Source organism: Manis pentadactyla, chromosome 15 (assembly GCF_030020395.1).
Source record: "Manis pentadactyla isolate mManPen7 chromosome 15, mManPen7.hap1, whole genome shotgun sequence".
Lineage (NCBI taxonomy): Eukaryota > Metazoa > Chordata > Mammalia > Pholidota > Manidae > Manis > Manis pentadactyla.
In genome coordinates, this window is record NC_080033.1 from 1,276,918 (window position 1) to 1,303,272 (window position 26,355).

At 53.0% G+C, this 26,355-nt stretch overlaps 2 protein-coding genes across 7 annotated transcripts; one reads left to right on the forward strand and one right to left on the reverse strand.

Moving 5' to 3' along the window:
- Positions 1 to 14,894, forward strand: MAMSTR (MEF2 activating motif and SAP domain containing transcriptional regulator). 6 transcript variants are annotated; one of them, XR_008994141.1, is made up of 12 exons: positions 383 to 786; positions 1,430 to 1,513; positions 2,702 to 2,740; positions 3,332 to 3,513; positions 3,695 to 3,873; positions 4,234 to 4,336; positions 4,546 to 4,740; positions 5,015 to 5,188; positions 5,293 to 5,347; positions 5,514 to 5,793; positions 5,947 to 6,026; positions 6,311 to 7,968. XR_008994141.1 is itself a non-coding variant. In XM_036885917.2 (11 exons), exons 2-11 carry the CDS (start codon positions 1,456 to 1,458, stop codon positions 5,963 to 5,965), a joined length of 1,173 nt encoding a protein of 390 aa, XP_036741812.2. In that variant the 5' UTR covers positions 377 to 786; positions 1,430 to 1,455; the 3' UTR covers positions 5,966 to 7,968. The 6 variants fall into 6 exon arrangements, 5 of the variants coding, with proteins under 5 accessions (XP_057349211.1, XP_036741812.2, XP_036741809.2 ...); XM_036885917.2 differs by having other exon boundaries at positions 377 to 786; positions 5,625 to 5,793; positions 5,947 to 7,968; XM_036885914.2 differs by having other exon boundaries at positions 384 to 786; positions 5,947 to 7,968.
- A 356-nt stretch (positions 14,895 to 15,250) lies between these two features.
- FUT2 (fucosyltransferase 2) lies at positions 15,251 to 25,157 on the reverse strand. Its single transcript, XM_036885927.2, has 2 exons — positions 23,257 to 25,157; positions 15,251 to 18,199 (listed from the first exon to the last, which is right to left on the reverse strand). The coding sequence occupies exon 2, from the start codon at positions 18,195 to 18,197 to the stop codon at positions 17,181 to 17,183; it is 1,017 nt and encodes a 338-aa protein (XP_036741822.2). The 5' UTR covers positions 18,198 to 18,199; positions 23,257 to 25,157; the 3' UTR covers positions 15,251 to 17,180.
- Between the last annotated feature and the right edge of the window lie 1,198 nt (positions 25,158 to 26,355).

Below are 26,355 nucleotides of genomic sequence, written 5' to 3' on the forward strand. Positions count from 1 at the left end.
GCTTGCCCTCATGCATGTAATCCAACCCAGGAGCACTGGAGCCTCTCACGCATCTCAGGGCAGCGCTTTATGCTTGGTCTGCCAAGTATCAGGCCGAAGGTCCTGCCAGTGGAACCAGCCATCTCTCCCATAGACCGCTAAAGTCCACACTCCAGTCCCCTGCTCCCTCCGATGTAGGAGTCTGGCTCGCCAGCCTCCTTCTGGACTTTTCCGCCTGTTGGGCATATTGCCCAATCCAAACACCTTTTGTCCCTCTTCTGTCATCCCTCCTCCCTCACATCCGGAGGTCCGGGGCCCCAGCGCCCTCCCCCCTCAGACCCAAGAGTCCGGGGCTCCGGTTTGAACTTTTCATTCCTCTGAATCCGACTCCTGCTGCTGCGTCAGGGAAAAAGTAAGCGACAGGTGGCACCTGCTTGCAGGGACGGGACGCGACCACCTGCCCCTGCTGCTCACTCGGCGCCCCTCTCCCATCACCTGTTTCTGTCTGTCCGCCTGCCTCTACCCCCGCCCGATCCTGCAGCCCCAGCCAAAAACTCAAACGCGGAGTTTGAGCGAGGCAGGAAACCCCCACAGCCGCTCTGTTCCCGTCCCTCCCAGCCTGTGCTCCCTCCCCTTCTCAGGGTCCCAGGCGGGGCTCCGGTTTTCCCCGCCCCACTCCACGGGCTCTCGGCACGCCCCAGAAAAGGGGGTCCGAGGCAGTCCCAGGCTGGTGGGCGGAGCCTGCGGCCTCCTGCCTAGACCGCGGGACTCTACCGGCTTCGGAGCACTGCTGCGTCAGCCCACCTGGTGAGAAGCCCCTGGGGTAGAGGGGGGAGACTCACCTTAACTTTTCTATCACCTCTCTGGTCCTAGGCCCTTGCACACAGAACACGATGGCTGACACCCACCCACTCCCTTCTCAGATGCAGGTGGTAGAGACCCTTCCACTTCCCAGGGACCTATCAGGTCCCTTTCCCCACTTGATCAACGATGTTGGATTCCAGTCCCCTCACAGTATTGAGGTCCCGCCCTTCACCTCCATCTCCTTCCTCTATTTCTGGACCCAAGGGTCCAGGCCCCCAATACCCTCCTTCTTAGGACCCAGGAGTCCCAGATCCCAGGTCCTCCCTCCCCTAGGCTAGCAGAGTGGGGGCCCTCAGACCCAGGAGTCTGAGTCCCCAGCCCCCTGCTTGCTCTCTCTCTCTCTTTTTTCTTTCAGCCCTCTGCTCTCTTAACACCCAGGATTCTGGGCCACCAGCCCCCTCCTCCCCAGGATCCGGAAAGGTTGTATTTTAAGTCCCAGTGCAGGCAGAAAGTGTGCAAGTGGGTGGAAGTGGAGGTCTCCTATCCCTAAGTCCTCAGAACCTTTCCCTGGGGCACTCACATGCAGGGGCTCTTCCTGATCTGCATTCTGACTGTACCTCCTGTGGGGGCCCTGCCCTCCCCCCAGTCCAGGTCCCCACCCCAGCCTTGGCAATGACCCTGGCAGCTTCCTCCCAGCGCTCCCAAATCATTCGCTCCAAGTTCCGATCTGGTGAGAGGCTTCTCTCTGTGCATGTACGGAAGGGTCTTGGGAATACTTTAACTCTGGGAGTGTGCACAGCACAGTGAGGTGGGAGAGGGGTGGTGGGAACCCATGAGGCATGTGTTTTCTGTGCAAAAGGTCACTTGTGCATAACAGAAACCCAGCAAAGTCTGGAGTTGTGGTGGATCAATGAGTGTGCAAATGGCTTAGGACAATGTTCACGTGAACAATGGGGGGGTGGCAGGCTAGGGGTGGGTGTGCAGAGGGTCAGGTAGTGCAAAGGGACAGGGGTTTAAATTGACACATGCGCAGAGCAGAGGAGCGCCCAGCGTGGGGATTTAGGAGCGACTAGTGTGCGAGTATAGGTGAGGGGGCATTGAGCTATCAAGCCTTGAAAGTGTCAAAAGTTTGTATTTTAAGTCCCAGTGCAGGCAGAAAGTGTGCAAGTGGGTGGAAGTGGAGGTCCATTCCTAAGTAGGCAAAAGGTACTTGAGTGTGCAAATGATTGTGCTTATGTGGTTGGGTGAGTGCAGAGACATCAGTAACCAGAGAGTGAGGCATTTGCAAAAGAGCACACGTATATACAAAGAGCAGAGGTGTGCAAAGAGAGTTCCTTGCCCCACATCTGGGGGCCAAATCCTGAATGTGTCAATTAGTGAGTTGATGTGGCTGGGTGTGTGCCAAGACAGATTGAGCCAAGGATGAAGAGTGTTAAAGGGCCCAAGTGCCCGGAAGTGGCATATGTACAAAACTAGAGCCCAGAAAATGCATGTTTAAAGGTGGGTGTGCAAAGGAGGCGATTGCAGGAAAGTATGCAGAAGGGAAGGGAGCGAGTGTATGCAAAGGGGGGTGTATGAATAAAAGGAGATGGGGTACACATGGGCCAGCCTGCCTACATGGCGATTGCGCTGAGGGTGGGGTGGGCACATGCTCAAAAAGGGGGCAGGTGGAGCTGGGGGCAGGGCTGCCTCCTGGCTGCACACTGGCTGGCTCCTAGTTCCAGAACAGCTCTGGCAGGGAGCGGGGAGCAGGCGGGAGGCCCGGGAAAGGGAGCAGGCTGCCCGCCCACCCGCCTGCATGGGGTGTGTTAGGGGGCTGGGCACGTGTGTCCCGCCAACAACTGCATCGCCCGCCAGGCCAGGCTCCTGGACACTCCCTTCCCGCCTTTCTCCTCCCTTCTCCCTCCTCCCTCCATAGTCCTCCAGCTTCGGATCCACAGACGGTATCAGGACCCAAGTAAGTGTGGGCCCTGAACGGGAGGGATGTGGCTCCACTCCCCTGGGGAACCCTGGATTAGAATTGCCAGATAACCTGCAGTACCCAGCCTCAGGCCTTCTGCCCCCAGATATGCTGAAAACTCATCCTGTCCTTTCCTGAGGACCCAGGAGTCCAGGTCCTCCTCCACCCCACCCCTAAGAGCTCTGTTTCCTGCTCTTCGGCTTTTTCCACTCTAAGGAAATGCATGAATCCAGATCCTGTTTATAGAAGACAGGCATCCCAGACTCCACTCTCGGCACACATATGAATCTCAGGCTGCGGCTTTCAGCTTCTCTCTCTCCCCAAGAACCAGGAGTGCCAGCCCCACCCCATCCAGCAAAATCCCCCAAATATGTTATCCTTCACCCCTTGGTGACTGAGGACAAAAAGTACCTGCCTTTCTTGAAAGTGTAAAAATCTGGATCCCTAGCATCTTACATCCAGAAGTCTGAGCACCCAGCTCCCCTGCTTGGGATTCCCTCCTGGGCCTGGTCTCCTGCACCCTGGGGAAGGGGGGTGGTCTAGGGCCCACAGTGCCTTGTTCCTCCCTGCCTGGCTTACTGTCTGCAGGCCTGTCAGGGTCCTTCAGTGTCTCTTCAGCCTCGGATCCAGATCCGTGGATCTCAGCCTCAGGCCCAGCTCTGGGCCCCAGAGCCCAGGCTCCAGCCTTGCCTTCGAGCCCCGCCCCTTTCCTCGTCAGTCCTGGGGTCTCGCTCCCTCAGCTGGAATACAGCCCTTGGAGGTCCCTGAAGGTGAGTCTCCAGCAGAGTGCGAGGAAGCTCCCCTGGAGAGTCTAGCCTTGGTCCTCCTTGTGGCTGCCCTTTCTGCTCCTCTCTGGTGGTACCAAGCTGAACCCAAACTTGGCATGAAGCTCCTGGGCAGGAAAATGGGAATGCAGCTGAATCAGCAATGATGTCACACCTGCTTTTTCAGGATTCTCCCAAGATCTCCCAACACTGGAAGGAGCCTAAGCCCAAGGGGAACTTGACATACCACCAGTACATGCCCCCAGAGCCTAGACAAGGGTCTAGGGCAGACCCCCAGGCTGAAGGGTCAGCCCTGGGTCTCCCCGGGCCGTCTCTGTGGGAAGGGACACAGCAGCCACCTCCTAGGTACGACTCTCATTTTTGTTCTCTGGTAAGTTCAGGCTCCCAGTATCTTCCTCCCTCAAACCCAGAGTCCAGGACTCGGGGAGTCCAGCCCCCAGCGTCCTCCTCCCCCAAGACTAAAGAGTCCAGATCCCCAGCCCGTCGTCCTTCGGTTCCCAGGAGTCCTGGCTTCAGATCCGAGAGACGAAGACCCCACTCCCTCTCCGGTGCACAGGAACTAGCCTCCTGTGTTTGCTGCCTTGGAAACCCAGATCCCGCGCCCCTTTCCTGAATGTTCAGGAGCCCCTGTCTTTGAGGACCCCAGAATGCCTTTTCTCTCTCTCTGCCTCTTCTAACATGCTTCCCCCTTTCAACTATCGCCAGGATGAAACCCACACCTCCCGCTCCCTCCCTACTCGGAGTCCCCAGCCCATCGCCCCCTCCACACAAGTTGGAACTTCAGACCCTTAAACTGGAGGAGCTGACGGTGAGTGTGGAGAGTAACTTCCCAGGCTGGCTCTCTCCCTCGGTGGGGACCCAGAAGTCTAACCCCGCTGCCTCTGCCCCACCGTTGATCCAGAAGCCCGGGTCCCCAGCCCCTCCTCTCTCCGTTTCCAAATGTCCAGGTCTGGCTCTCGCCTCCTCCCGGGAGCCCGCCCAGCACGGCCTCTCCCCGCCCCTCACCCCCCACCCCAGGTCTCAGAGCTCCGGCAGCAGCTGCGCTTGCGGGGCCTCCCGGTGTCGGGGACCAAGTCGATGCTCCTGGAGCGCATGCGCGGCGGCGCCCCGACCCGCGAGCGGTCGAAACCGCGGCGCGAGGACAGTCCAGCGGACGCTCAGTGGCCGCGCCTCAGGCCCAAGGCTCTGGCAGCCGCCCGGAGGCAGGGCTCGGTGAGGGCGGGGCTATGTGCGTGTGGGCCAATGAGAAGAAGACAAAGCGGGACAGGCGGAAAGTCGAGAAAAGAAGAACCAATGAAGTTTGGGGGCGTGGTTAAGAGCAAAGTGGGAGGATTTTAAGGGAAGAGAAGCCAATGACAGAACAGGGGGGCGAGGACGGTGAGCGAAGGGCCCGGACACGACCAAGGGGTGGAGCTACGATTTGCTAATGGTGGGGTTGCGCCCAGTGGGCGTGACGTATAGGAACTGCCCATCTTCGCGGTTCCAGGTCAAGCAGAGGCCGGCATCTCACCCGCCGCCTCCTCCACGCGCCGCGGAAAACCTGGTGACTGCTCCGGCTCGGACTCCAGCTCCAGCTCCAGCGGGGACCCCTTCCTCAGCACCAGCCGCGGCGGCCCTGACTCTGGAGGAGGAGCTTCAGGAAGCGATCCGCAGAGCACAGGTGAGAGGGGAATGGGCCGAGGGCAGGTGAGACGGAGCCGGCTGGGGATTTCCATCAGGATCGAGCCTGAGTCCCAGATTCACGGCGTTTCTGCCCCTCCGCAGTTGCTTCCGAACCGGGGCATCGATGACATCCTGGAGGATCCTGTGGAGCCTGATGGTAGGAGCCGAACTCCTAGATTTGGGGAAAAGGGGGGCAGAGGTTCTGGATTCCAGGGTCCACAGGAGGAAGGGGTTTGGGTCTGAACTCCTGGGCTCTAGGGAGGAGTGGGCTGGGGTCCGGATCCCAGCCTTCCTAAGTTCACACTCCATTCCTTCCCCTGCAGACCCTCTGCCCCCCATCCCCTTGGACTTCCCAGGCTCCTTCGACGTGCTGTCCCCCTCCCCGGACTCTGAAGGTCTCTCATCTGTCTTCTCTTCCTCGCTTCCATCCCCAGCGAATTCCCCGTCCCCCTCTCCCAGAGGTCCCACAGATTCCTTGGACTGGCTGGAGGCTCTGAGTGGGGGTCCCCCGCTGGGGTGTGATCCCCCAGCTCCCAGCATCTTCTCTGCTGACTTATCTGACTCCAGTGGCACCCGGCTGTGGGATCTGCTGGAGGATCCATGGTGATGGATTCTGGGGTTTCCAGGGGCTGAGAACTGGTTGGGGTGGGGAGTTCCCAGAGACAGACTCCCTCGGGGAGGGGTTGGACAGTCGGCAGAACCCAGAATCAAACAACCACCAGACACAGAATCAGAGACAACTCTCATCCCCACCAGGCCCCTGAACTGCTGCTGACGTGCCAAGCGCCTGACTTTTGCCTGCCTGACCTACATATGATCCCCTCCATGGTTGTGAGGTTGGGGTTGGGGAGGTTTCATTTGCTGCTGGCCAGGGCAAACAAGCTTCTTGCTGCTTCCTTCAGAGACCTCATGGGTGTCTTTGGTCCCACCTTCTTCCCCCCATCCCACTGACTAGATGGCTGCCTGTTGCTGGAGGTCTGGAAGGTGTCTTATGCATTTAGGATGCAGGGAAGGAGTGGGAAGGAGTGGGGAAGGAGAATGGGGAACCAGACCCTTGGCTTCTGGTTGGAGAGGAGAAAATCAGAAGTGTGCATCTGAGGTCAAATTCTCTTGGAAGCAGAGCCAGAGGCAAGGTTCATGTACCTGTGATCTATTAAAGAAATGCTCCTGGAGAAACCAAAAGGGAGTGGATGGAACGAGACAGTGAAGGGGAAAATGACCAGCAAGAGTGGGACTTCAGGTGAAGTCCCGACCTCAGCCTGATCCCATGGGCAGCTCTGGAGGGTGAATTAAGTTGCAGAGGCTTTCTCACCTTGAGGGAAAAAAAACCCTGGCCTTTGAGGCCAAGAGAGATCCCTTTTTGGTTTATTATTGCTGAATAACAAACCAGCCCCAAAACTTAGTCTTAAAATAATAAGTATCACACACACAAATAATAACAAGTATGATTGCTCGCAATTCCGTGAGTTGACCGGGCTCAGCGAGGCAGTTCTTGGACACCCTATGATGTGAAGTGGGGCTGCAGTCACCTGGGGGCCCAGGTGGGCTGGACCGTCCAAGGTGGGGCCCTCAGATGTGTCGGGTGCCTTGGCAGGGATCCCAACTGGGCCGTGGGACATCCGGATTTCTTTCCTTCTCTGGTAGCCTCCGTGCTCTCCTTCTCCATGTGGTCTCTCCAGGGATGGGGGCTGGATCCTTACATGGTAGCTGCTCGGGGCTCCCCAGAGGGAGCATTTCTAGGAGAGGAAGCAGAACCTGCCAGTCATGCTTGGAAATGGCACCGTGGCTCTTCCACCGCGCTGCTGGTTAATGCGGCAGGCTGGGTGGGGGGGCGCGGTATGCACACGTGTACGGCCACCAGGGGCATGGTCGTGGGAGTCATATTTGGAGACTTGCCACTGTACCCCTCTAGTCACTCATGGTCACAAGAAGAGGGCCAGACATAAATTCCCAGGCACCTTGAGCTTAAGGGCAGTCTTGAGAAGATCACAACGTAAGCCATTAGCAACCAAGTGTTTGAAAATATTATTCAGCTGTAGTGAGCCAACGGATCAGGAGATGATTGCCATTGGAAAGACAGTTTGTTAGTCTCACAGATTGCAAAGAAAGGGGTTGTCCTAAGCCATGCAGGGCCACGTGGGGAAGCACTGGGGCCCGGCAGGAGACAGAGAGGGAGAGAAAAACTGTGGGCAAGAGTCTTCATTGTGGTTTCCTGAGAAGGAACACACCAGGTAGGGTAAGCAGGCTTACGATTGTCTAGCCGGGGTGGCCGGGCTGTCACTGGGTGGCCGGAACTGGGCCCTAGGATAATTAGACAGAGGAAAAGTGGCCTGGAGTCGAAGAGCTCCATAAAGGAAGTGGCTGGGTCTGGCTCTGGGTTGGCTGGTTTGCATAAGAAGAGCGTGCTCCTAGGTGTGTCCTTTATTATCATAAAGGAGTTGGCTAGGTCTGGGAGGGTCTGTCTCTCCAAAGTCATCAAGGCTGTAGAAGTTTAAGCCCCAGAAATACAAAAAATGCAAAGGCAACAGGGGGCTAGATGCACAGAATTGGTAAGGGGAATCGGAGGTGACCTGGGCGGGCCACCAACAGTGTCCACTATAGGTAGGAAAGAACAGCAGATCAGTGACATGCAACAGAACCTAGAGCCAGTGACTTCCTCTTGTTTTGCTGTCAGTTTCCTCATCTGTACCTACAGCCCAGTGTGGATGAATGGGTCTGAGACTTTCCATGAACTGGACCTGGCATGTGAGACATTCCAATAAATATTAATCGCTATTATTAGCTGCTGATTGTCCATTCTAGTGCCTCCTGTGTACAGTCTGGTGGCCATTAAAGATCCACAATAAAAAAGGCAAGTGAATGAATGCTCCTGACCAAGAAGCCATGGCCACCTTTGGTGTCTTCCAAGCCCATCAGGTAGGATTTGTCATCCTCACCTTCCAGAAGAGGACACAGGAGGTCAGTGAAGGGGAGTGAGCTGCCCAGTGTTGCAGACAGGCGGTGTTGTAGTGGGGCTTTAAGTCAGATTAATGAGCCCACACCCCATGCTTTCAGAGTTGAAAAATCAAAGAGCCTTACCTCTGCTCTGGTGAAGCTCAGCTGTTTGCAAAGAGAGAGTTCCGATGCAGGGTGATAAGTATTTTCACGGCAGTGGTACAAGGGATTGCAGGTCATGACTCCTAGAAAGTACCAGAAGCCGTGGGGGAAAATACCAGGAGCACATGGCCAGGGGAACTACCTGGAATTCAGCCGCCTTGTCAAGGGAGGGGAACGTGCAGAAGCCTGAAGGTGTGAAGGACATGGCCACGCGGGGAGCCTTGTGAGGTCAGGGTTGCCAGGATGCAGCTGGGGAGGTGGTGTCAGCTTGGGGCTTGTAGGCCCCTTCATGTCAAGCTGAGAACTGGTGAGAAAGGGGTATAGTCGGTCCTGGAAAGATCAGGAAGGAGTGTGGTGGGGCTTCCTCTGTCTGTCCACTTCCCTTCTGACATTTCTGTGCCTGGATCACTCTCTGTATCAATCTGTCCCCACCTCTGTCTGACTCTGTCCTTGTCACTCTTTGTCCCCATCTCTCCTATGTCCAGAGGGCAGCCTTGGGCTGAGAGCCTGCCAGGGCCTGTGGGCAACCCCAAAGTCAGTGCTAGGAGTGGCTGAAAAGTTCTCTGGAAGGTAGAGGGTTGAAAGACGGGCACAAGCTTGGGTGGAGGGTGCAGGTTTGAAGCCAGAGCCACACACCCCTAACCCTTCTCCAGACACTGTAGTCACTTCCTCCTGTCCCTGAGGAGAGGGCTGGGCTTCCCCAAAGGGGCTAGGAAAACTGAGGGCGGGTCCAATGGGTGCATCGGAAGGATGGGGTCACATGGGGCCCCCTGCACCGTGCTGCTGCCCCTTGATCTCAATAGAAGCATGAAAAAGACCAAGAATATATTTGACAAATTACCAATTTACCTTATGGACGTATTCCCCAGAAGGATACCTTCATACTCATCGGGTAGATTGGAAAATGAATTTTGCTACTTTTCTTTGTATCCTTCCCTCCCCCTCCTTCTCTTCCTTTCCCCATCCCTCCCCTATTTCTCTCTCTCTCTCCCTTCGTTCCCTCCCTTCCCCCACACACACCAAGTCTACAGCTGCCTGTTGCTGACTCCAGTCTTCATTTTGCCTTCACCTTATTTTTCCTACCTGCTCCCCCACTGGGGACCTCCCCTCAGCTCCCGACTCCCCCAACCACCCCAGGACCACCATCATGACATCATCATGACTGTCATCATCAGGTACAGCCCCGGGCAGGTCAGCTAAAGCATTTCCCTGGGGACCACCCCCAGGAGCGGTTGACACACAGAGGCAGGGGCCACTGTGGCCCAGTCTCATCTCTGGGGCCAGAGAACCTGGGACGCCTTATCTCTCCATCACTATCTGCATGGCCTGGGGTGAAACATTTAATATATTTGTTCTTCAGTTTCTTCATCTCTGTAATGGGGACCAGAGCAATAGTATTCTCTTCATGGGGCTGGCTGAGGAATAAATGGGTTAGTTACTGTAAAATGCTTAGAACAGTGCCTGGCATGTGGGAAGTGCTCCTAAGGTGTCAGCAGGTGATACGCACCCTCGGGACTGATTGGACCCTTGCACCCGCTCCCGCTGAAGGGCTGTGTCCTGCACTGTCAGCACATGAGGGCTCTGCTGCGCCTGGGGTGGTCCAGCGTTCTTGTTTTCAGTCTGTTGGGCTGTTTGCCTCGAGTCTTGTTTGTCCCTCATGGTACATAGTGGGACTTCCAGACCCCAGGGCCAGGCAGGGCAGGGGAAGGTGGCTGAGCTGGGAGGAGAAGAGGGAAATGGGAGTCGTGTGCCTTCACTCCCTAAGGGACAGGCCTCTCTCCTCCCGTCGGGCCTGAGTAACCATGCCCAGTGCCAAGCCTGCATTCAGACTGTGAGCCCAGCCCTTTCCTAGCTGGGGTCCCTAGACAAGCCCCTTCTCTCTGACCTCATAGAAGAGCTTGCTCCTAAGGAATTTCCCAAGAGAAATGAAAACATATGTCTACATGAAGACTTGTATGCAAACGCGGATAGCACCATCATTCATTATAGCCCTGAACTAGAAATAACCTACACGTCCATCGAATGGCAAAACGGATAAATACCGCAGGCATCCGCATGGTGGAATGATTGACACCCAAAAGAACACGGAGGAATCTCAGAAACATGACGCTACGTGAAAGAAACAGAGTGATTCTCCATGCAAAGTTCTAGAAAAGGCAGAACCAAGCGTCAGAAATCAGATCAGTGGTTGCCTGGGCCTGAGAGTTGGGTGGTTAACTAGAATAAAGAAGCTCTTCTATATTTTGAAGGTGACATTGATTATACAACTCTACAGCTACCAAAATCACTGGGCGCTTGTGGGTGAATCTTTTTTTAACTAACAGCTTTGTAGTGATGTAATTCACATACCATACAGTTCGCCCATTTAAACTGCAATTCAGTGCTTCTCTCATATTCACAGTTGTACGTCGCAATCACTGGTAGATTTTCATCGCCACCAGAAGAAACCCCACACCCATTAGTACCCGCTGCTCATTTTCCCCTGAACCTCTCTTCCTTCCCCTAGGCAACCACTAATCTACTTTCTGTCTCTATGGATTTGCCTATTCTGGACATTTCATATTAGCGGAATCATATGTGGTCCATTGTGTGTGGCTTCTTTCACTCAATGTAACATTCTCAAAGTTTACCCACGTGATAACATGTATCGGTACTTCACTCCTTTTTACAGCTGAATCCTGTGCCACTGTATGGACATACTACCCTTCGTTTATCCCTTCATCAGTTGATGAACATTTGGGTTGTCGCTATTATGAATAATGTTGCCAGTGAATATTATAGTACATAAATTGAATTTCAATAAACTGGGATACAAAAGACCAGATGAGCTAAACTATTTTGTATAGAGACCCACACAGAGTCAGTGAAAGAATAAAGAAGGTAGGAATATGCCAACCTAGGTAAGTCAACATGAACGGTAGTGGAGAGAGAGAGGCTTTCTGGGTGTTTCTGGATCCTTTTGAATCCAGTCAAAGCTTAACAGTCATGGAGTGTTCAAGCCCTGCATATTCCAAAGGACTGGCCCTTGGCTGGCTTCTGGGACATAACTTCTAAGTCCTTGGAACAGCCTGCCTGGTAAGAGCATCTTTGTTGATCGGGGCCTGGGGGCCACACTGGATAGTCTATGCTACAAAGTGATGGCCCTGTGGTGTCAGCTTGACCTCTGGAGGGGCTGCAGACTGAGTAGGTCAGGTCAGTCACCCATTCCTCAGAGACGGAGGCTCGTGTGGGTTTCTCTGGTTGGTGATAGTTCGCACGTGTTGTCACACATCATTGCAGGGAGAACTTGGTGCTGTTCATATGATTCCACTGGGGGAGGACAACTGGAAGGTTCCACCTGGTCATTCCTGGACTCTACCCTGTGCACCTTTTGCCTTTGTCGACTTTAACCTGTGTCTTTTCACTGTAATAAGCCACAACCATGAGCATCATGGCTTTGCTGAGTTCTGTGAGTTCTTCCAGTGAATCATTGAACCTGAGAGTGGTCCCCTGACACACCAGGTTTTAACCTGGATGGCGGATTATTCCCTACTATTCTTTAAGCTGTATGCATTTTATGAATGCTTCACACATATGATGTTAGAATTTAAAAAATCGTAATCCAAACTTCATAACTAACAGAAGGTGGCGCATAAAAGGGAACCATTTAAAATAAGCTTCTGGGCCGGGTTGACCTAACAGACTTGGTGTGGCTGATGAGGAAACATGCAGAAGAGAAACAGCTTCAGGGGGTGTAAAGGGAGGAAGTACTGAAAGCACTTTGACCTGTTGAGTTTGGGAACTGGAGGGCAGCCTCACACTTAGCAGAGTGACTTCAGAGGTCAGGAAAAGTGATACAAAGCCTAAAAGAGATTTCACTCAAAGAGAAAGACATGCAGTTGAAACAAGATGCTGCTTTTCTCCCAAGAAGTTGGAGAAAATTCTAAAGGGTGCTAATTCCCAGCCTTGGTGAGGCTGTGGGAGAAAGGGCATTTATACAGGGTTGGACAGATTATACATTTTTCTACAAGTCATTGAGCAGTGTTGATTTTAGTGTATACTGCATGAACCAGCAATTTCACTTGTAAGAATATATCCTAAAAATGAAATGTTAGTATGCACACATGAAGATTTCTCACGCTGTAGCCAATAGTGGCAAATGACCAAGACATTCCCCTCAACATGATTTGCAGTGGTAAAAAACAGCAAACAAACCAAAAACCCTTCTGTCGAGTATGGATGTGCGGTAGTTGATCAGTAAATGGAATCTTTTGCAAGTTCCAAAGAGATTGGGAAGATGTCGACTACATAGCAGGTTAAAAAAGAAAAGCAATTTGCCAAACTTTATATGATTTCGTATTTGCAAAAAAGAAACCCCAAAACCCAAAAAGTCACCTTCTCACATTGGTTAATTTCCAAGTTTTTGCGGTTTAAATTTCTTTTATTTTTCTTTTTAAGAGCACTCAGTTTTTTTCTAGGTGGCTCAGCATCTCTTCATCATTAATTTGTAATGCCACCCAACAAACATTAAATTCCCAAATGGCTTGCTGTACATTTCTGACCTTTCTGGGCTGTTTCAATATGTTTTCCCTGCGCTGTGATCACACTATTTTGTTTATTGAGGGTTAACATTCTTTTTAACATCTGGTGGAGCTTGCCTTGCTCAGCACTATATGTTTGGAATTTTTATAGTTATTTTATTGTTTAACTTCCTTTTTTTTTGGTCTGAAAAGAAGTCTCTGGCCCCACAATAAAAATGTGAGAGTCATCTATAGACAGTGTATGAAACCATGAAATCATCCTTGGAGAGCAACGGGCCATGAGAGAACCCGACCGAGCGTCAATAATTGGATGAACAGCCCTCGACCATGGACATAATTTAATTAAATGATAGTGAATACACAGGGCAACAGCCAGTGTTCGGTGCAAGTTTGGCTAACTGGAGAAACTCCAGAACGCCACCAGAAACAACCTTCCACCCTCTCCACTTTTCTCAGGCACTGTATGAGTTTCCTAGGGCAGCCATAGCAAAGTTCCCCAGACGGAGTGGCTTAACCCCCAGAAATTGGTTGTCTCTAAGTTCTGGAAAACGGAGTCTGGGATCAAGGCGTTGGCAGAGTTGGCGCCTTCTGCGCCTGTGGGGGAGAATCTGCTCCCTGCCTCTCTGCCAGCTTCTGCTGGTTTGCTGGCAATTGTTGGCATTCCTTGGCTCATAGATGTACTACCTCCATCTCCCCCTTCATTGTCACATGGCATTCTCTTGTGTGTCTGTCACTATGCTCAAATTTACCCTTTTCATAGTGGATTAGGACTCACCCTGCTGACCTCACCTGACTTTGACTACATCTTCAAAGACCCTATTTGCAGATAGGTCACAGGCACGGATACTGGGGGTTAGGACTTCCACATGTCTCTTTTGAGGGTCACAATTCACTCTAAGCAGATGAGCCAGGCTTATATTCTATACGGAATATCACTGCCCTCTCCCAGCTCAAGCCCCTGCTGGCTTATCGAATGTAACAATGTATATTTAAGATCATAAACATCTGGAGCACGTGGACCAGATTGGTTTTATTTACTTTGTCTGCAATTGATTAGAAAAAGATCTAATGGGGAATGGGTCTAGTCTGATGTCCTAGAGGGTGCAAGATTTGCAATAGAAGGCAGTGAGACTGTCGTGTTTGCTGGACCCCAAATAAAAAGCTATACTTGATTATCCATCAGGTGTCTTGTGAGGTTCCCGAAAAGAGCCAGGAATGAGTGTGGGCTTATGGGGAAAATGGGACCAATCAGCCTCATTCTCCTGCAGTCAAATGATATAAAAGAGCAAACCTGCATTTCAGCAAAGCCTTTGGCTCAGCTTGGCTGACGTCAGGGGGGAGCAATTCCCCTCATCCCACAAGAATTATAGACGGCTCCCTATCGCACTGGGGACAGGATCTGGGGGCGGGGGCCGCCATTCCCTCACTGGCCCACCATCATTGCTTACTGGTGGTGTAAGTCAGTCACATTTGTTCTCCAAGGCATATTTTCTATACATTTTTTACAGTACGGCTTTCTTTGTGATACAGAATCCCCCTCCGTCTCTCTCACACACTTCTCAGCGCTGACGCCAGTTCACAGGAAATACGGGGGACACAGGAACATAATCCTGAAGGACATGGAAAGGACTCAACCAGCCGAACTGAAAATGGGGGAACTTCTCCACAATGAATGGCTTGGTTTCACCAACAAATTAATGGCATTTTTAAAAGGAAAAGAAAAGGAGGGGGACTGTTATAGATTAAAAAGCACTTGTCAACCAAATGCCATGGGTAGAGTTTATTTGGATCTTCGCTCCAACGAACACAGCAATAAGGCATTTTAAAGACGATCAGAAAAGTTTTAACATACACTTCCATTAGAGGGTATGATTATAAAGCTGTCTTATTTAGTTATGTGGTTACATTTTTACAGACTCCTAATCTGTTAAGATAAAGAATTCATACACGAAAAAATTTGATGCCAGAGGGGAAAGATGAGGGGCCTCCATGGAGAAAGAATGAGGAAATGTTGAAACTGTTGAACAGGGTGATGTGCACACGGAGGTTTACGACACTCTCTCTTTTAACAGAAAATATTCGGTTTGCTTTTGAAGAGACTTTTGCAGGAGTCCAGGCGGAGATGGTGGGTTTCTGGATGGAATGGCGATGGCAGAGGAGGGAAAAGTCAGGCTCAGGGTACATTTTGAAGGGAAAGCTGACAGAACCTGCTGGTGGATGGAATGTGAAACAAGCAATCAAGGGCAAGTTCAACGTTTTGGTTGAAGTCAATGGATCGTGCCAGTTACTGAGCTAGGAACGGGCAGGGGAAGATCGGGTGGGGGTGAAATCAAGGGGAGGAATCAGGGCCATCTTTGGAAACTGATGTTGTTTCAATTCAGAAGCAATATAAAATGTGCCCATAAGGTACATTTAAAAATGTACATTAGAAACAGAGAGAGGGCTAAATTAATAAACAAATTAACGTAGGATTTATTTATTTCCTTTCAAAAGAGTAAAACCTAGTCTAGCCACTGCCACCCATCCATTCCAACTGTGCAAAATAAGGCAGGGAATTTGAAAGGGGAGGCCTTAATGAAATTACTGAAACAAAGACTATTAGCCTAGTAATTACTTGGGCACCACATTCCCAGGGGTACCACGCCTAAGGAAAGGGGCCCCAAAGGAACCACCCAGAGAGAATGCGGAGGCCTGCAGGGAGGCGTGAGGTGCTCATCAGAGCTGTGCACACGTGTTCTGGGGCATGTGGAGGGGCTGCCCTCTTTGAAACTGGGTGTGACCACGTGACTAACTTCAGTCCCTGAACTGCGAGTGGCAAATCTTTTTTCCCTATGGACCCATTTTTGGAGCATCTTCCTAATCTTTATATTCTTTCTTTCTGCTGGAACCAACTCCCATACAAACACGGAAGCTGTGTTTCTCTTAGGTGATCCTGCCCCATGGCCTCAGGTAATTGGCCCATGGTGAATGCTTACGCAAAACTCTGTTAATCGGAGCACCTGTATATGGCCTCTCAGTGGGACTGGGCTTTCTCACAGCCTGGTGGCCTCAGATAACTGGACTTCTTATGGGATGATGAGGAACCGAGGCTCCAAGATTGTACCCCCAAACGAGTGTAATGCCAAGCTGTGAGGAAGTCCAGGCTATCCTGCGAGACAGGCCACATGGAGGAGACAGATATGCACCATCTGAGCTCCTTCAAACGGAGCTGCAAGAGAGACCTAGACAACAATTCACGGAGCAGACAACCACCCAGCTGACCCACAGAATTGTGGGGAGTAGTAAACGGCTGTTGTTTTAAACCACTGTGTTTTGTTAAGGCAGTCTTTGAGAGCAAGGATTCTGTTAGGTCCACTGCTACAAACAATGACTGAAAAATGAATGGACTTTCCTCAAGTTCACTGAGCATGCTGGTTTCTGAGTTGTCAACAATAACCCTCCTCCTAGGCCCTAAGATGCCGGGGTTGCCGGGATGGGGCACATGGTCTTGCATGCACAACAGCTACTAGCCAACATGGCACGTTTGTGAAAACTGGAAAAAAGGTCCCCCTTCTAGGCAGACTAACTGGACGAAAGTGAGCCCTCTGAGTGGACCCAGTCCCAAGTACACATGGCTTGGAGCGTAGACTGTGAGCTTAAATAGATTAAGCCCCAGCTGCCTCCTTGGCCAGGTGCCTTTGTGCAGTGAACAACCTGCTTAACAATTCAGGACTTCCTTATTGTGAAGTCTATAGTTCTTCCCTTCTTCTTTGGCAAGAACACCCTGATTTTCTTTCTGCGGGCCACCGTGCCCTTCAGAGAAGGCTGATCTGCTCCCCCACTGTAGGGGGCAAAGACGTACTGGTCTCAGGCTAAGCCAACCCTAGTCTCATTCACCTTGCCTTATAATGGGTCACGTGGGCATGTGGCACCCTCCTGGTCCATGACATATGGGGCACAGTTACCGGTTGGCTTTGAAATGTTTTCTTCACTCTTCCAAAGGAACCTAGGATAAGAATGAACCTCTTTTTTGCTGCCTCGGGAAGAGGCTGTCTGCATGTGACTCCCGGGTATGTGACAGCCCTCCTGGGACCACGAGGAAGCCAGTCTAAGAGGAGACGATGGCAACTCAACAGGATGGAGGGAGCTGTGGTCACGGACGACGTTGTGAGCTGCTGGATTAACAAACTCTGGAGATGGGCCACCTCATGTCTTGTGCAAGACACATGAATGTGTTGTGTAAACAAGTTAGTTGGGACTTCTGTTGTCTGCAGCCTGAAGCATTCTCACGCGAGAGGGAAGGGTCCTGGCACATGTAACCACGTGCTCCTCATGCCACGGAACCAATCTTGGGGGAGCCAGAAAAGGAGCGGGGGCGCCAAGGGCGGGCTAAGGTCAGTGCTTGAGGAGTGGGGACAGGTCGGCGGCGATCCCAATCCACTCCGGCAGGAAGGCCGCCTCTGGCTTAAAGACTTTGAGGAAGGGAGAGTCTGGGAGGGTGTAATTGGCCAGGTAGATGGTCTCTCCACCTGCAAGGTAGGCAGCCCAGATCCCGAACGTCCCAATGGTCATGATGGTGTGGTTACACTGTGAGAGCAGCGCAAAGTCCTTGGCAGGCGAGCTCTCAACGCCATTACCAGCAAACACCACATCCCCCTGGGAGGCATTGATATTCTCCCGACACCAGGCCATGCCGTTGCTAGAGACCACGAAGACAGGGGAGGCGTAGCGAGTGCGAAACCAGTCCAGGGCCTGCTCGAGGTACCGCCGGTCAGCCACCACGCCCTTCCACACGTTAGGCATGACGTGAACGTAGTCCCCCCGGCGCACGTGGACGCCCACGAAGGTGCCCGGCCGGGTCCCATTCACCTGCAGACCCCGTAGAAAGTTCTGGGCCTCCTCCCGCACGTGGTCATGCAGGGTGAACTCCTGGAGGATCTTGTCTCGGAGGTGGTGGTAGAAGGTCCAGGAGCAGGGGTAGCCGGTGAGGCGCACGTACTCCCCCGGGATGTGGTGGTACTGCTCCTCCATCCAGTCGTTCAGGTGGTAGTTCCGCCACCGGATCCTGCTGGCCGTGGTGCCGTGCAGGACGGGCAGGGTGATTTTGAAGATGGGGGCGAGTGTGTTGTGCATCTCAGCCGGGATGAAGGCTGGCCGCCCGTTGGCCTTGGCCAGGGCGTACAGCGTGGCATACTCGCCCATCTGGTTACCCAGGCGGCCTATCGCATTGATGGTCCACATGCCCCCTGGCTGGTGGCTCGCGGGCTCCTCTGTGGGCGCCGGCGTCTCTGACTCCCATGTGAGCTGAATCCTTGCTAGGCGCTGGTGGAGGTGGAATATGGTGGAAGCCGTGAAGACAAAGAGGATGAAGTGAGCCAGAGGGAAGAAGAGGGTCACCTGAGTGCTCAGCATGGCTGTCGGGGGAGCGAGAGCAGGGGACGTTAGCTCCGGGCACGCAGGAGAGGCATGGACCGAGCCGTGTGGTTGTGTGTGCAGACGCCGCACGGGTGGATTTGCGTGTGGGTTCTCTTTGCGTGTGCATGGAAACGTGTGTGAATACTCAGGGGAGTGTATGCAGGTAGGGCTCTGCTATTTACAGATGTCCATTTTTTCAGGCCCTGCCTATCTATATCCCGTTTGAAGGGAAATTGCCCCGACCATCAGGAACTCACCTGACTTGCCTACCCTCTTGGCCACAGCCGACTGCAATTGAGACAGACACCTGGCCGCGTGCTGGCTTCACCAGTCATTGGCGATGTCCTATGACAAGTGTAGGCTGCCTCTTAAAGACAATTGGCTCATTCTCTCTCCTGAGTATTTTTACTAAAAGGCTCAGAAAGTAGTTGGCAGATGAGAGGATTTTTTGCCTCCTGACAGCAAACTGGGCGTCCAACAATTCAATTCCATTGGACACTATCTTCCTGGGAGTTATCTAACCACAAGTTATCAGTTCCACAGCACAGCCCCACAGACACCAGTCCCAAGTCCCGGGCCGTTCATACTTCTGGCTGACCAGCTATAAATCAGGGGTTCCCACGGCCCCCTCCTCAGGTTTGATAGTTTTGCTAGAATGGCTCACAGAACTCAGGAAGGTACTTAACTGACATTAACCAGTTTATTATAAAGGAGACAAATGACGGAGAAGGAGGAGGAGAAGGAGGTCCACAGGGCAAGGTGCAGAAGGATCCTGAGCACCAGAACTTCTGTCGTTGTGGAGTTGGGGTGGGCCACCCTCCTAGCTTGCCGATGTTTTTTTTCCAACTCAGAGGCCCTCTGAGCTCCATTGCTTGAGGTTTTTATGGAGGTTTCCTTATGTAGGCATGCGTGGTTAAATCACTGGCCACTGGTGATTAGCTCAATTTCCAGTTCATCTCCAGTCCCTCTCCCTTCCCCAGAGGCTGGCTGGTGGGGCTAAAAGTGCCAATCTCTGACCAAGGCTTGATCTTTCTGGTGACCAGCTCCCATCCTGCAGCTATAGAGAGGCCTGTCAAGAGTTGCCTCATCAGAGCAAAGGACACCCTGTCACTTAAGGAAGTGATGAGAACTCTAGGAGCTTTGTGTCGGGAACTGGGGAAATGTGCTGTGACAGCATGGCAGGTGATGTTGAAAGAGAGAGAAGGAGTCAGAGTATCTGGGGCATGTCAGGCGAGGGCTGAAGCAGACAGACCAGAAGCAGAGACATTGAAAGAACTTCAGTTACTGGCCAAGAAGTCCCAGGGTGGCCCCATATCATGAGACACAAGTACAGTGGATGGAGCTGGCGGTGGAGTGGAGTGGCAGGTGGAGGTGTCTGTGACTCTCCCTGCCATGGCTGATGGATGATTTTTTAAGAAATGGAGCTCAAGGTATGAGATCAAGAGTATGTATGCTGAGCGGCCGAGGGGTGGACTGTACTAAGGGGGTACGTTTTTGCCTGACCGACCTGCAGACCTTGTTACAGCCTGTCGTGGGTTGAATTGTGTCCCCCTCCAAAGGCGGCATATTAAAATCCTAACCTCCAGTACCTCAGAATCTCACCTTATTTGGAGATAGGGTCTTTAAAGAGTTGACAAGTGAAAATGCAGTCTTCCTAAGGTGGACTCCAATCCGATAGGACCGCTGTCTTTATAAGAAGCTAAAATACATCCCAGTGTGTCATATGACCTTGGACCAAGGATGGCCTCTCCTTTGGCCAGTCCGTGATGTTTGGGGACGGATGCTGGCTCAAGAGAATAATCTGTACTGAGCAGATTCTCTCCCTTAGGAATGTGAAATGAGAAAGCGCAGAGAGGATGGGCAGTTGATTGTGGGCATGGCAGCGAAAGGGCCCTTTTTAGGGCCCGGACAGCACAGCCCTGCTAAACCATATCTAAGATGAACTGGAGAAATCCCTGAGCAGGGTGAATTCAGCCCTGGGAATAGAGTGATAGTCGGTGTGACTGTGCCCTGATGCTTCCCGGTTCCTGTTCCCTCACACTGCACTTTCATTCCTGCCAGAGATCCCCACAGGACTCCTCAAGACGCCGCACAGACGCCACACGTGACCTGGGTGGACAGCAACTCCCTCGGAATGAGGAAGCAGGAGGGGGCTGGACAGAGGAGGAGGTGGCCCCCAGGGTGTGAAGAGGGGGAGCTCCCTGTCAGGTGGCCTCCTGCCTCCTTATCACATCTCCAGGGTGGTTCTCTCTTCCTTTCTCTGGCTGGATTGTGAGCACTTGAAAGGGGCGGAGTAGAGTTCGCTCCTCTGTCAGCCTCCAGGTGTGCTGACCGCAGGACAGGGGACACTTGGGGCCAAATGAAATGCTCGGGGGAAGACAGAAGGACGGAGGGAAGGAAGGGAGGGAGAGAGAGACAGAGAGGGAAAATAGAGACACAGAAATAAATGGAGAAAAAGCTGGGGCAGAGCCAGAACGAGAGAGAGCAAGTGAGAGAGAGAGACAGAGAGAAAGAGAGACACAGAGACAGAGAGAGAGAGCAGGAAGAGAGAAAGATGACAAAGAGAGACAGAGAGAAAGGTGGAGGCAGGAGAGAGATACAGAGAAAGAGACAGACAGAGACAGGAAGAGAAAGGCAGTAGGAGAGACAGAGGGAGGGAGAAATATGGCAGCGGACAGGATGGCCCTTCTTGGCTGTGCCCCTGCTGGGTCCCTGTGCCCTCTCCCAGCCGGCGCCTTTCTGAATCTCTTGGTCTCAGTCCCTTCCTCACAGATGGAACTGCTCCTCGAAGGAAGTGACAGTGTTCGTCTCGTTGGCTGTGCATCCCCAGCAGCCCTCAGAAATGGGGCACAGCACACAGTAGGTTCTCAGGAAATATATACACAAGGAATTCGGGTCTCCACCCCCATCGAGTCCCTGTCTGGCTTCATCTCTTTTTTCCTAGGTCCCTGCCCTTTTGTGGTAGGTGAAAAAACTGAGTATTGTAAGAGTAGATCTTCATAATCAAACCTCTTCATCTCTGAGCTGGCAGCAGGTGTCTTTGAATGTTCCCTAGAAATTTGTTTATAGCAGACAGACAATAAGGCTAGTTTTGTTTGGGTAAAAAGAAAAGCAGAATGTTCTAGAACAATGTCTCTGGGCCTTCTTGGTTGTCCCCTCTCTCCATGGGGGATGGGCGGCTGCTGAGAGGTCTGGTGTGGGAAATGCCTCCAGACCTTGACCCCCTGCCTTTGACCCTCTGACCTTGGCGGAGGGAGGTTGCAGGGGGAGGAGTGCGAGGTGCAGAGAGCGGAACAGGGCGAAGCCCAGTCTCTGGGAGAAGGGCCGCGCTGTGCGGTTTTGAAAGATGTATGTCTGAAGTTCTGTGGGGTGTGGTCACAAGGCCCTTTAGCTGTGTGACCTTGACCAAAGGGGCGCTGACATCCAAAAACTGGCGATTAAAACAACACCTCCCTTCAAGTCTCTGTGCGCCCAGCGTCAGTGAGGAGCCCTGGGTAGCCTGTGATGGTCCTGTTATTCAGAGCCCGGAACACCCCGAGCTCACGGCACGTCAGGCTTGAACAAAGGGCCGCAGCAGTGCCCCCTCCGAGGGCATTCTCTTACTGAGTTTTAACAACAGCCTGCAGGTGGGGATAAACTCGCCTTCCTGTTTTATGGCAGAGGAAACAGGCGCAGAGGCTGGTCGGGGACAGGAGGCTCGCGGGGGCAGGGCTGACCCCGGAGCTGCCCACAGGGCGTGGGGCTCCAGGGCCGGGCTGCTCCGGTAACTGGGAGGCGGCTGCCTCTCCCCCAGTCCACTGAGGGCAGGAAGTCCGCCCACCTCCAGGGTCTCAGGCCCTGCAGCGGCACCGGGCTCTTCAGGCCTCCGCTTAGGGAGGGCAAGAGGAAGGGTCCCAGCCCCTTCCTCCCTCCCGTCCCCCGGGGGCCGTCGGGGGGCCCCCAGTAGGATCCCAGAACAGAAAGGAGCCCCAACTTCCAAGGAAGAGAACCGGCCTCCAGGTCCCTCAGGAGTGTGGGGCCACCAACAGCTGCCAAGGCCTTCTTTGACCCTCTCGCTGTCCCGTCCCCTGCTCTCTGCCCCCTCTGAGCCTGGCCCCGGCCTCCTCGCTCCCCCATGTCTGTCCCCGTACCCAGAGCTGGCTCTGCCCCTCCTCAGCACGCAGCCCAGGCTCCGCACCCCTGCCCTGCGCTTTGTCCCCAAGGACGGACTCCCTCCTCTAGTCCCCAAGCCCAGTCCTGTCACGCCCTGGGATTTAAGGTCTTGTTTCCTCGGCTCCCAGGCCCCCCCAACCCTTCTCCAGCCTCTGTGCCCCAGGAAGCACCCCCAGGTCAGTGGCCCCGAGCTGCTGGTTCCCTCCCCACGTACCCAATCCCCTCCTCAGCCAGTGACATTTTCAGTGTAATCACCACTTTGGGGGAACAGCCTGATACAAAAATGTGGGGCTCTCATTCCCGGGCCTAGAACAGAAGGGGTGACTCAGGTTGGGACTGGGGGCAATGGATCAAGCTGGGGCACTGGTGGATCTGGGGGTGAGGGTCCTCTGTCCTGCCATCCCTCCGTCCCAGAGGTGGGGGAGCAGCCCCAGGAAGGGAACAGGAAACTAATTCGATCGCTGCCAGCCCTGCCCTGGCCTTTGGGTGGGCACTGACATTCTTGGGTTTGCTCTGGGAAACTGGCACGGGAGGGAGGCAGGAGGCTGGTGGCCTGGGGTGGGGACGGGAACGTGGTGGTGATGAGGGGGTGGGGGCTAAAGTCTGGATCTGCAAGGAGGCTGCGCGGCGGGAGTGGAGGAGGGCTGCTGGCTTGGACGCTGGCAGGGAGCTCAGATGGGCAGGGGCAGAGCGGGTGGGTGCCTGGCCTGCCGGGAGTGGGCTCTCTGCCGCGGGAGGCCTCGAGGTGGGGGTGCATCCCGAGGGGATTAGGGCCAAGATGTGGATGGTTGAGTCTCCACTGGCCGAATCCTTGGGTTCCAAGGCGTTCCCAGTTCACTGCGCTGTGATGTGTGTGTGGTGTGTACTCGCAGGGTTGGGGAGCACCCCCCTCACCATCTCTCACCTGGTTCTGGCTGCAGGCTTGGAATCAGGGAGCGAACAAGATACCTCAGGGTGCAGCTCAGTGGGCTCCCGTCCCTTGGGGTTGATTCTTCACACTCAGAAACTTCTGGATTTTCCTGCACTGGTGGCCGGTCAGTGTGCTCCCTCCCTCTGGGGTGGACTCCTCACCTTCAGAAACCTCTGAACTTTCTTGCACTGGAGGCAGGAAAGCCCCGCCCAGGATCTGCCTGGCCTCCCACCGCCAGCGGAAGGCGGGGCGTCCCGGCTGCGGGAACCAGGTGAGCCCGGAGCCCCTCCCTCCTTCACAGAAGCTAGCTGAGAATAGACCCGGGAAGGCAGCCTGGAGGAGGGGACAGTCCAGCTGGGCCACGTTCTTCCTGACTGCGCCCTCTCAGGGCCCTAATTCTAGATTTTGGCAAACAATTATGAGCATTGACCTAGTCTACAAATCTCATTCTACCTTCGTGACAGTTCTGTGAAGTTGACAGTGAATAAGCCGAAGGCCCAGAGACATGAAGTGACTTGGACCAGATGACACAGTTGGAAAGTTGTAGAAGCTGGAATTTGAAACCAGACAGGCCAGAATCTTGGAAAATACCTGGCAAATAGCAACTCTTCTCAGCTTGCCTTCTCTCAAAAAAGATTTTTAGGAAATGACCGTTTTGCATCCCCTAAGGATACATTAGAGGTCCAGATAATGCCTATCTATGGCTTCCAAAATCGGGTGCAAGATTGAGCAGGAAGTTTACTGGGGAGGGATGAGGTGGGGACCCCCAGAGCCTCCAACAATCCTAACACTGAAAGAGGGGCAAGCGGTCCCTCTGGGCCCCTGACTGAGGCTACAGGAGGTTCGCTGCACCATCTACAAATCCTCCCCCAAAAAGGAGAACCCGAATCTGACGAATCCTCTCACTGTCATCAACAGTTTTCAGAAAACAGGAGGATAAGGTTGCCAGAGAATAGACACCGTCAGGAAGACCAGCCGAGTCCAGAGTGTGGGACAGTCTATGGGACAATGACCTGGGTCCCCTGGGATTTAGTGACCTGGAAGAAAGGGGCAGGTGGAGCCTGGAGACGCACACAAAGCAGATTCTGGGGGCAGAGGGTAGACATGGATTTTTTTTCACCTGTTTGCCCTTCAGGATGCTGACAAGTCTTGGGGATGTGGGAAGATTCTTTCCTCTGTAACTGTTAGCAGCCCAGCCCTCAGTCACTAATCTGTGGCAACATTAGACACCCACTGTGACAACCCGCACACATCCGGCAAGCTTCCCAAAGGCCCCGGGGACAGTAGCCCAAACCCTTCTGCTCTCGCCCTGCTTGCTGGTGAACGCCTAACAGCCAGCTCTCTGGAGCAAAAAAAACCCCTGGTTGGTAGCATTTGCCAAATCCATGGTGTAAATACTCCGACCCCGGTGACCAACACGAGGAAGTCGTTGAACGCAGAATTGGAAAGAGCTGCACAGCAGGATGTGGTTATATAGCAAAATGTAGTAACCTGACTAGGGCATGATGAATTTCCAGGCTTCCTTCTCTTTGTTTTTGATATAACATATTTTGTTATAAGTGATATAATCTAATTCTAGCTAATGGCTGTGCTTAACAACAGCTACAACATTCCTGGAAATGTAACCGCCGGCTCTCGGAGGGAGGTCTGTGCTGACTCCCACCCGCCACAGTCTGGGATCCGGTTGGAGGTCAGCAGGTGTCCCCTCCTGGCCCCTGGGGAGAGGCTCAGGCCAAGCAGGGCTATGCGGGGTGGGAGGGGTGTGTCTCTGTCACTGTCTCTTTTCACTTGTCCCCAGCCTATACCCTCCACGAGAGGGTCTTTCTGCTCAATCTGCCCAGTAAATATTTAATGAAACACTTCCTATGTTCTGGATACCATCTGGGGACAAGTATAAGAGAATCTGACTTCAGGGAGCTCCTGTAGTACTCGGTCAGTATTTGTTAAATAAATTAGTGCCATTAATACTGTCACTCATAGCTTTGCCGAAGTCTATTTGATATCCAGCCATGAAAAGGAATGATGTATTGATACATGCTATCACATAGAGGGGCCGGGAAAGAAGCCAGACACAAAGGCTGTGTATTGTCTAATTATTTCTATGAAATGTCCAGAAGAAGCCAATCTAGAGAGAGAGAAAGCAGATCGGTGATTGGCAGACGCCGGGAGAGATGGGAATAGGGAGTGACTGCCCAGGGGTAAGCGGTTGCTCTCTGAGGGAATGGAAATGTTCTGGAATTTGATAGAAGAGATGGTGAATATCCTGAAAGCCACTTTATTATCTGGTAACCTCTCAAATGGCAAATCGAGTATTGCCCTATCAGCCTGTGCTGTGACTGTGTGCGTGTGCACCCAGGTCTGAGCTGGTCCTCCTTCCCTGTGGCCCCACCACCACTGGCTCCCATCGCCCCAAGAGAGATCTCACCAGCCCTCAAAACCTCCCCTGCCCTGCCTGGCCACTCCTTGGAGCCTCGAAAGTTCATCCCACACCACCCCAAGCCCTGCAATCTGTCTTGCTGTGATTTCTGTTTTACTCTCTTCACACCCAAGGCTTAGGAGGCCAGGGAGAAGGCCCACTGTCAAGAGAAGGTGATGTAGAGGCAGGTTTTAATCCAAGTCACTTGCTCCCAAACCCCTGTGCTCCCCTTGCGTGGCTCCTTTGCAACCTGGAGGTGAGACGCAATCTGGCTTCCTAAAGAACCCCCATTATTCTCTGTTCCTAGTCCATCCCCCTCACAGCTTTCTGTTTATACTAAGCCTCCAATGATAATAAACAATAATGATGATAAAAATACCTACAATGGCTGTAGGTCCCTTGAGGGCAAGAACCCTACCAACATTATTTACTCCTGATCATCAGCAGCCATCATACCCTTAACCCTTCCCACTCTGCGATGATCACTGTCGAATGAGGCCCAGAGAGGGGCAGTCACTTGCCCAAAGGCACACAGTTTATAAGCAGCAGAGCTGGAATTTGAACTCTAAACCCAAAGTCTGTTTTTTTAAATTATGGTAAATACACATCACATAAAATTTGCCATCTTAATCATTTGTAAGTCTCCAGTTCCATGATGTTAAATACATTCACATTGC

Excerpts from the sequence above, each read along its gene's own strand:
- FUT2 (XM_036885927.2), bottom strand. The coding sequence starts at position 18,197 with ATGCTGAGCACTCAGGTGACCCTCTTCTTCCCTCTGGCTCACTTCATC.
- MAMSTR (XM_036885914.2), top strand. The coding sequence starts at position 1,456 with ATGACCCTGGCAGCTTCCTCCCAGCGCTCCCAAATCATTCGCTCCAAG. Across the intron at positions 1,514-2,701 it reads TCGCTCCAAGTTCCGATCTG|TCCTCCAGCTTCGGATCCAC; the intron begins GTGAGAGGCTTC and ends CTCCCTCCATAG. Across the intron at positions 3,874-4,233 it reads ACACAGCAGCCACCTCCTAG|GATGAAACCCACACCTCCCG; the intron begins GTACGACTCTCA and ends AACTATCGCCAG.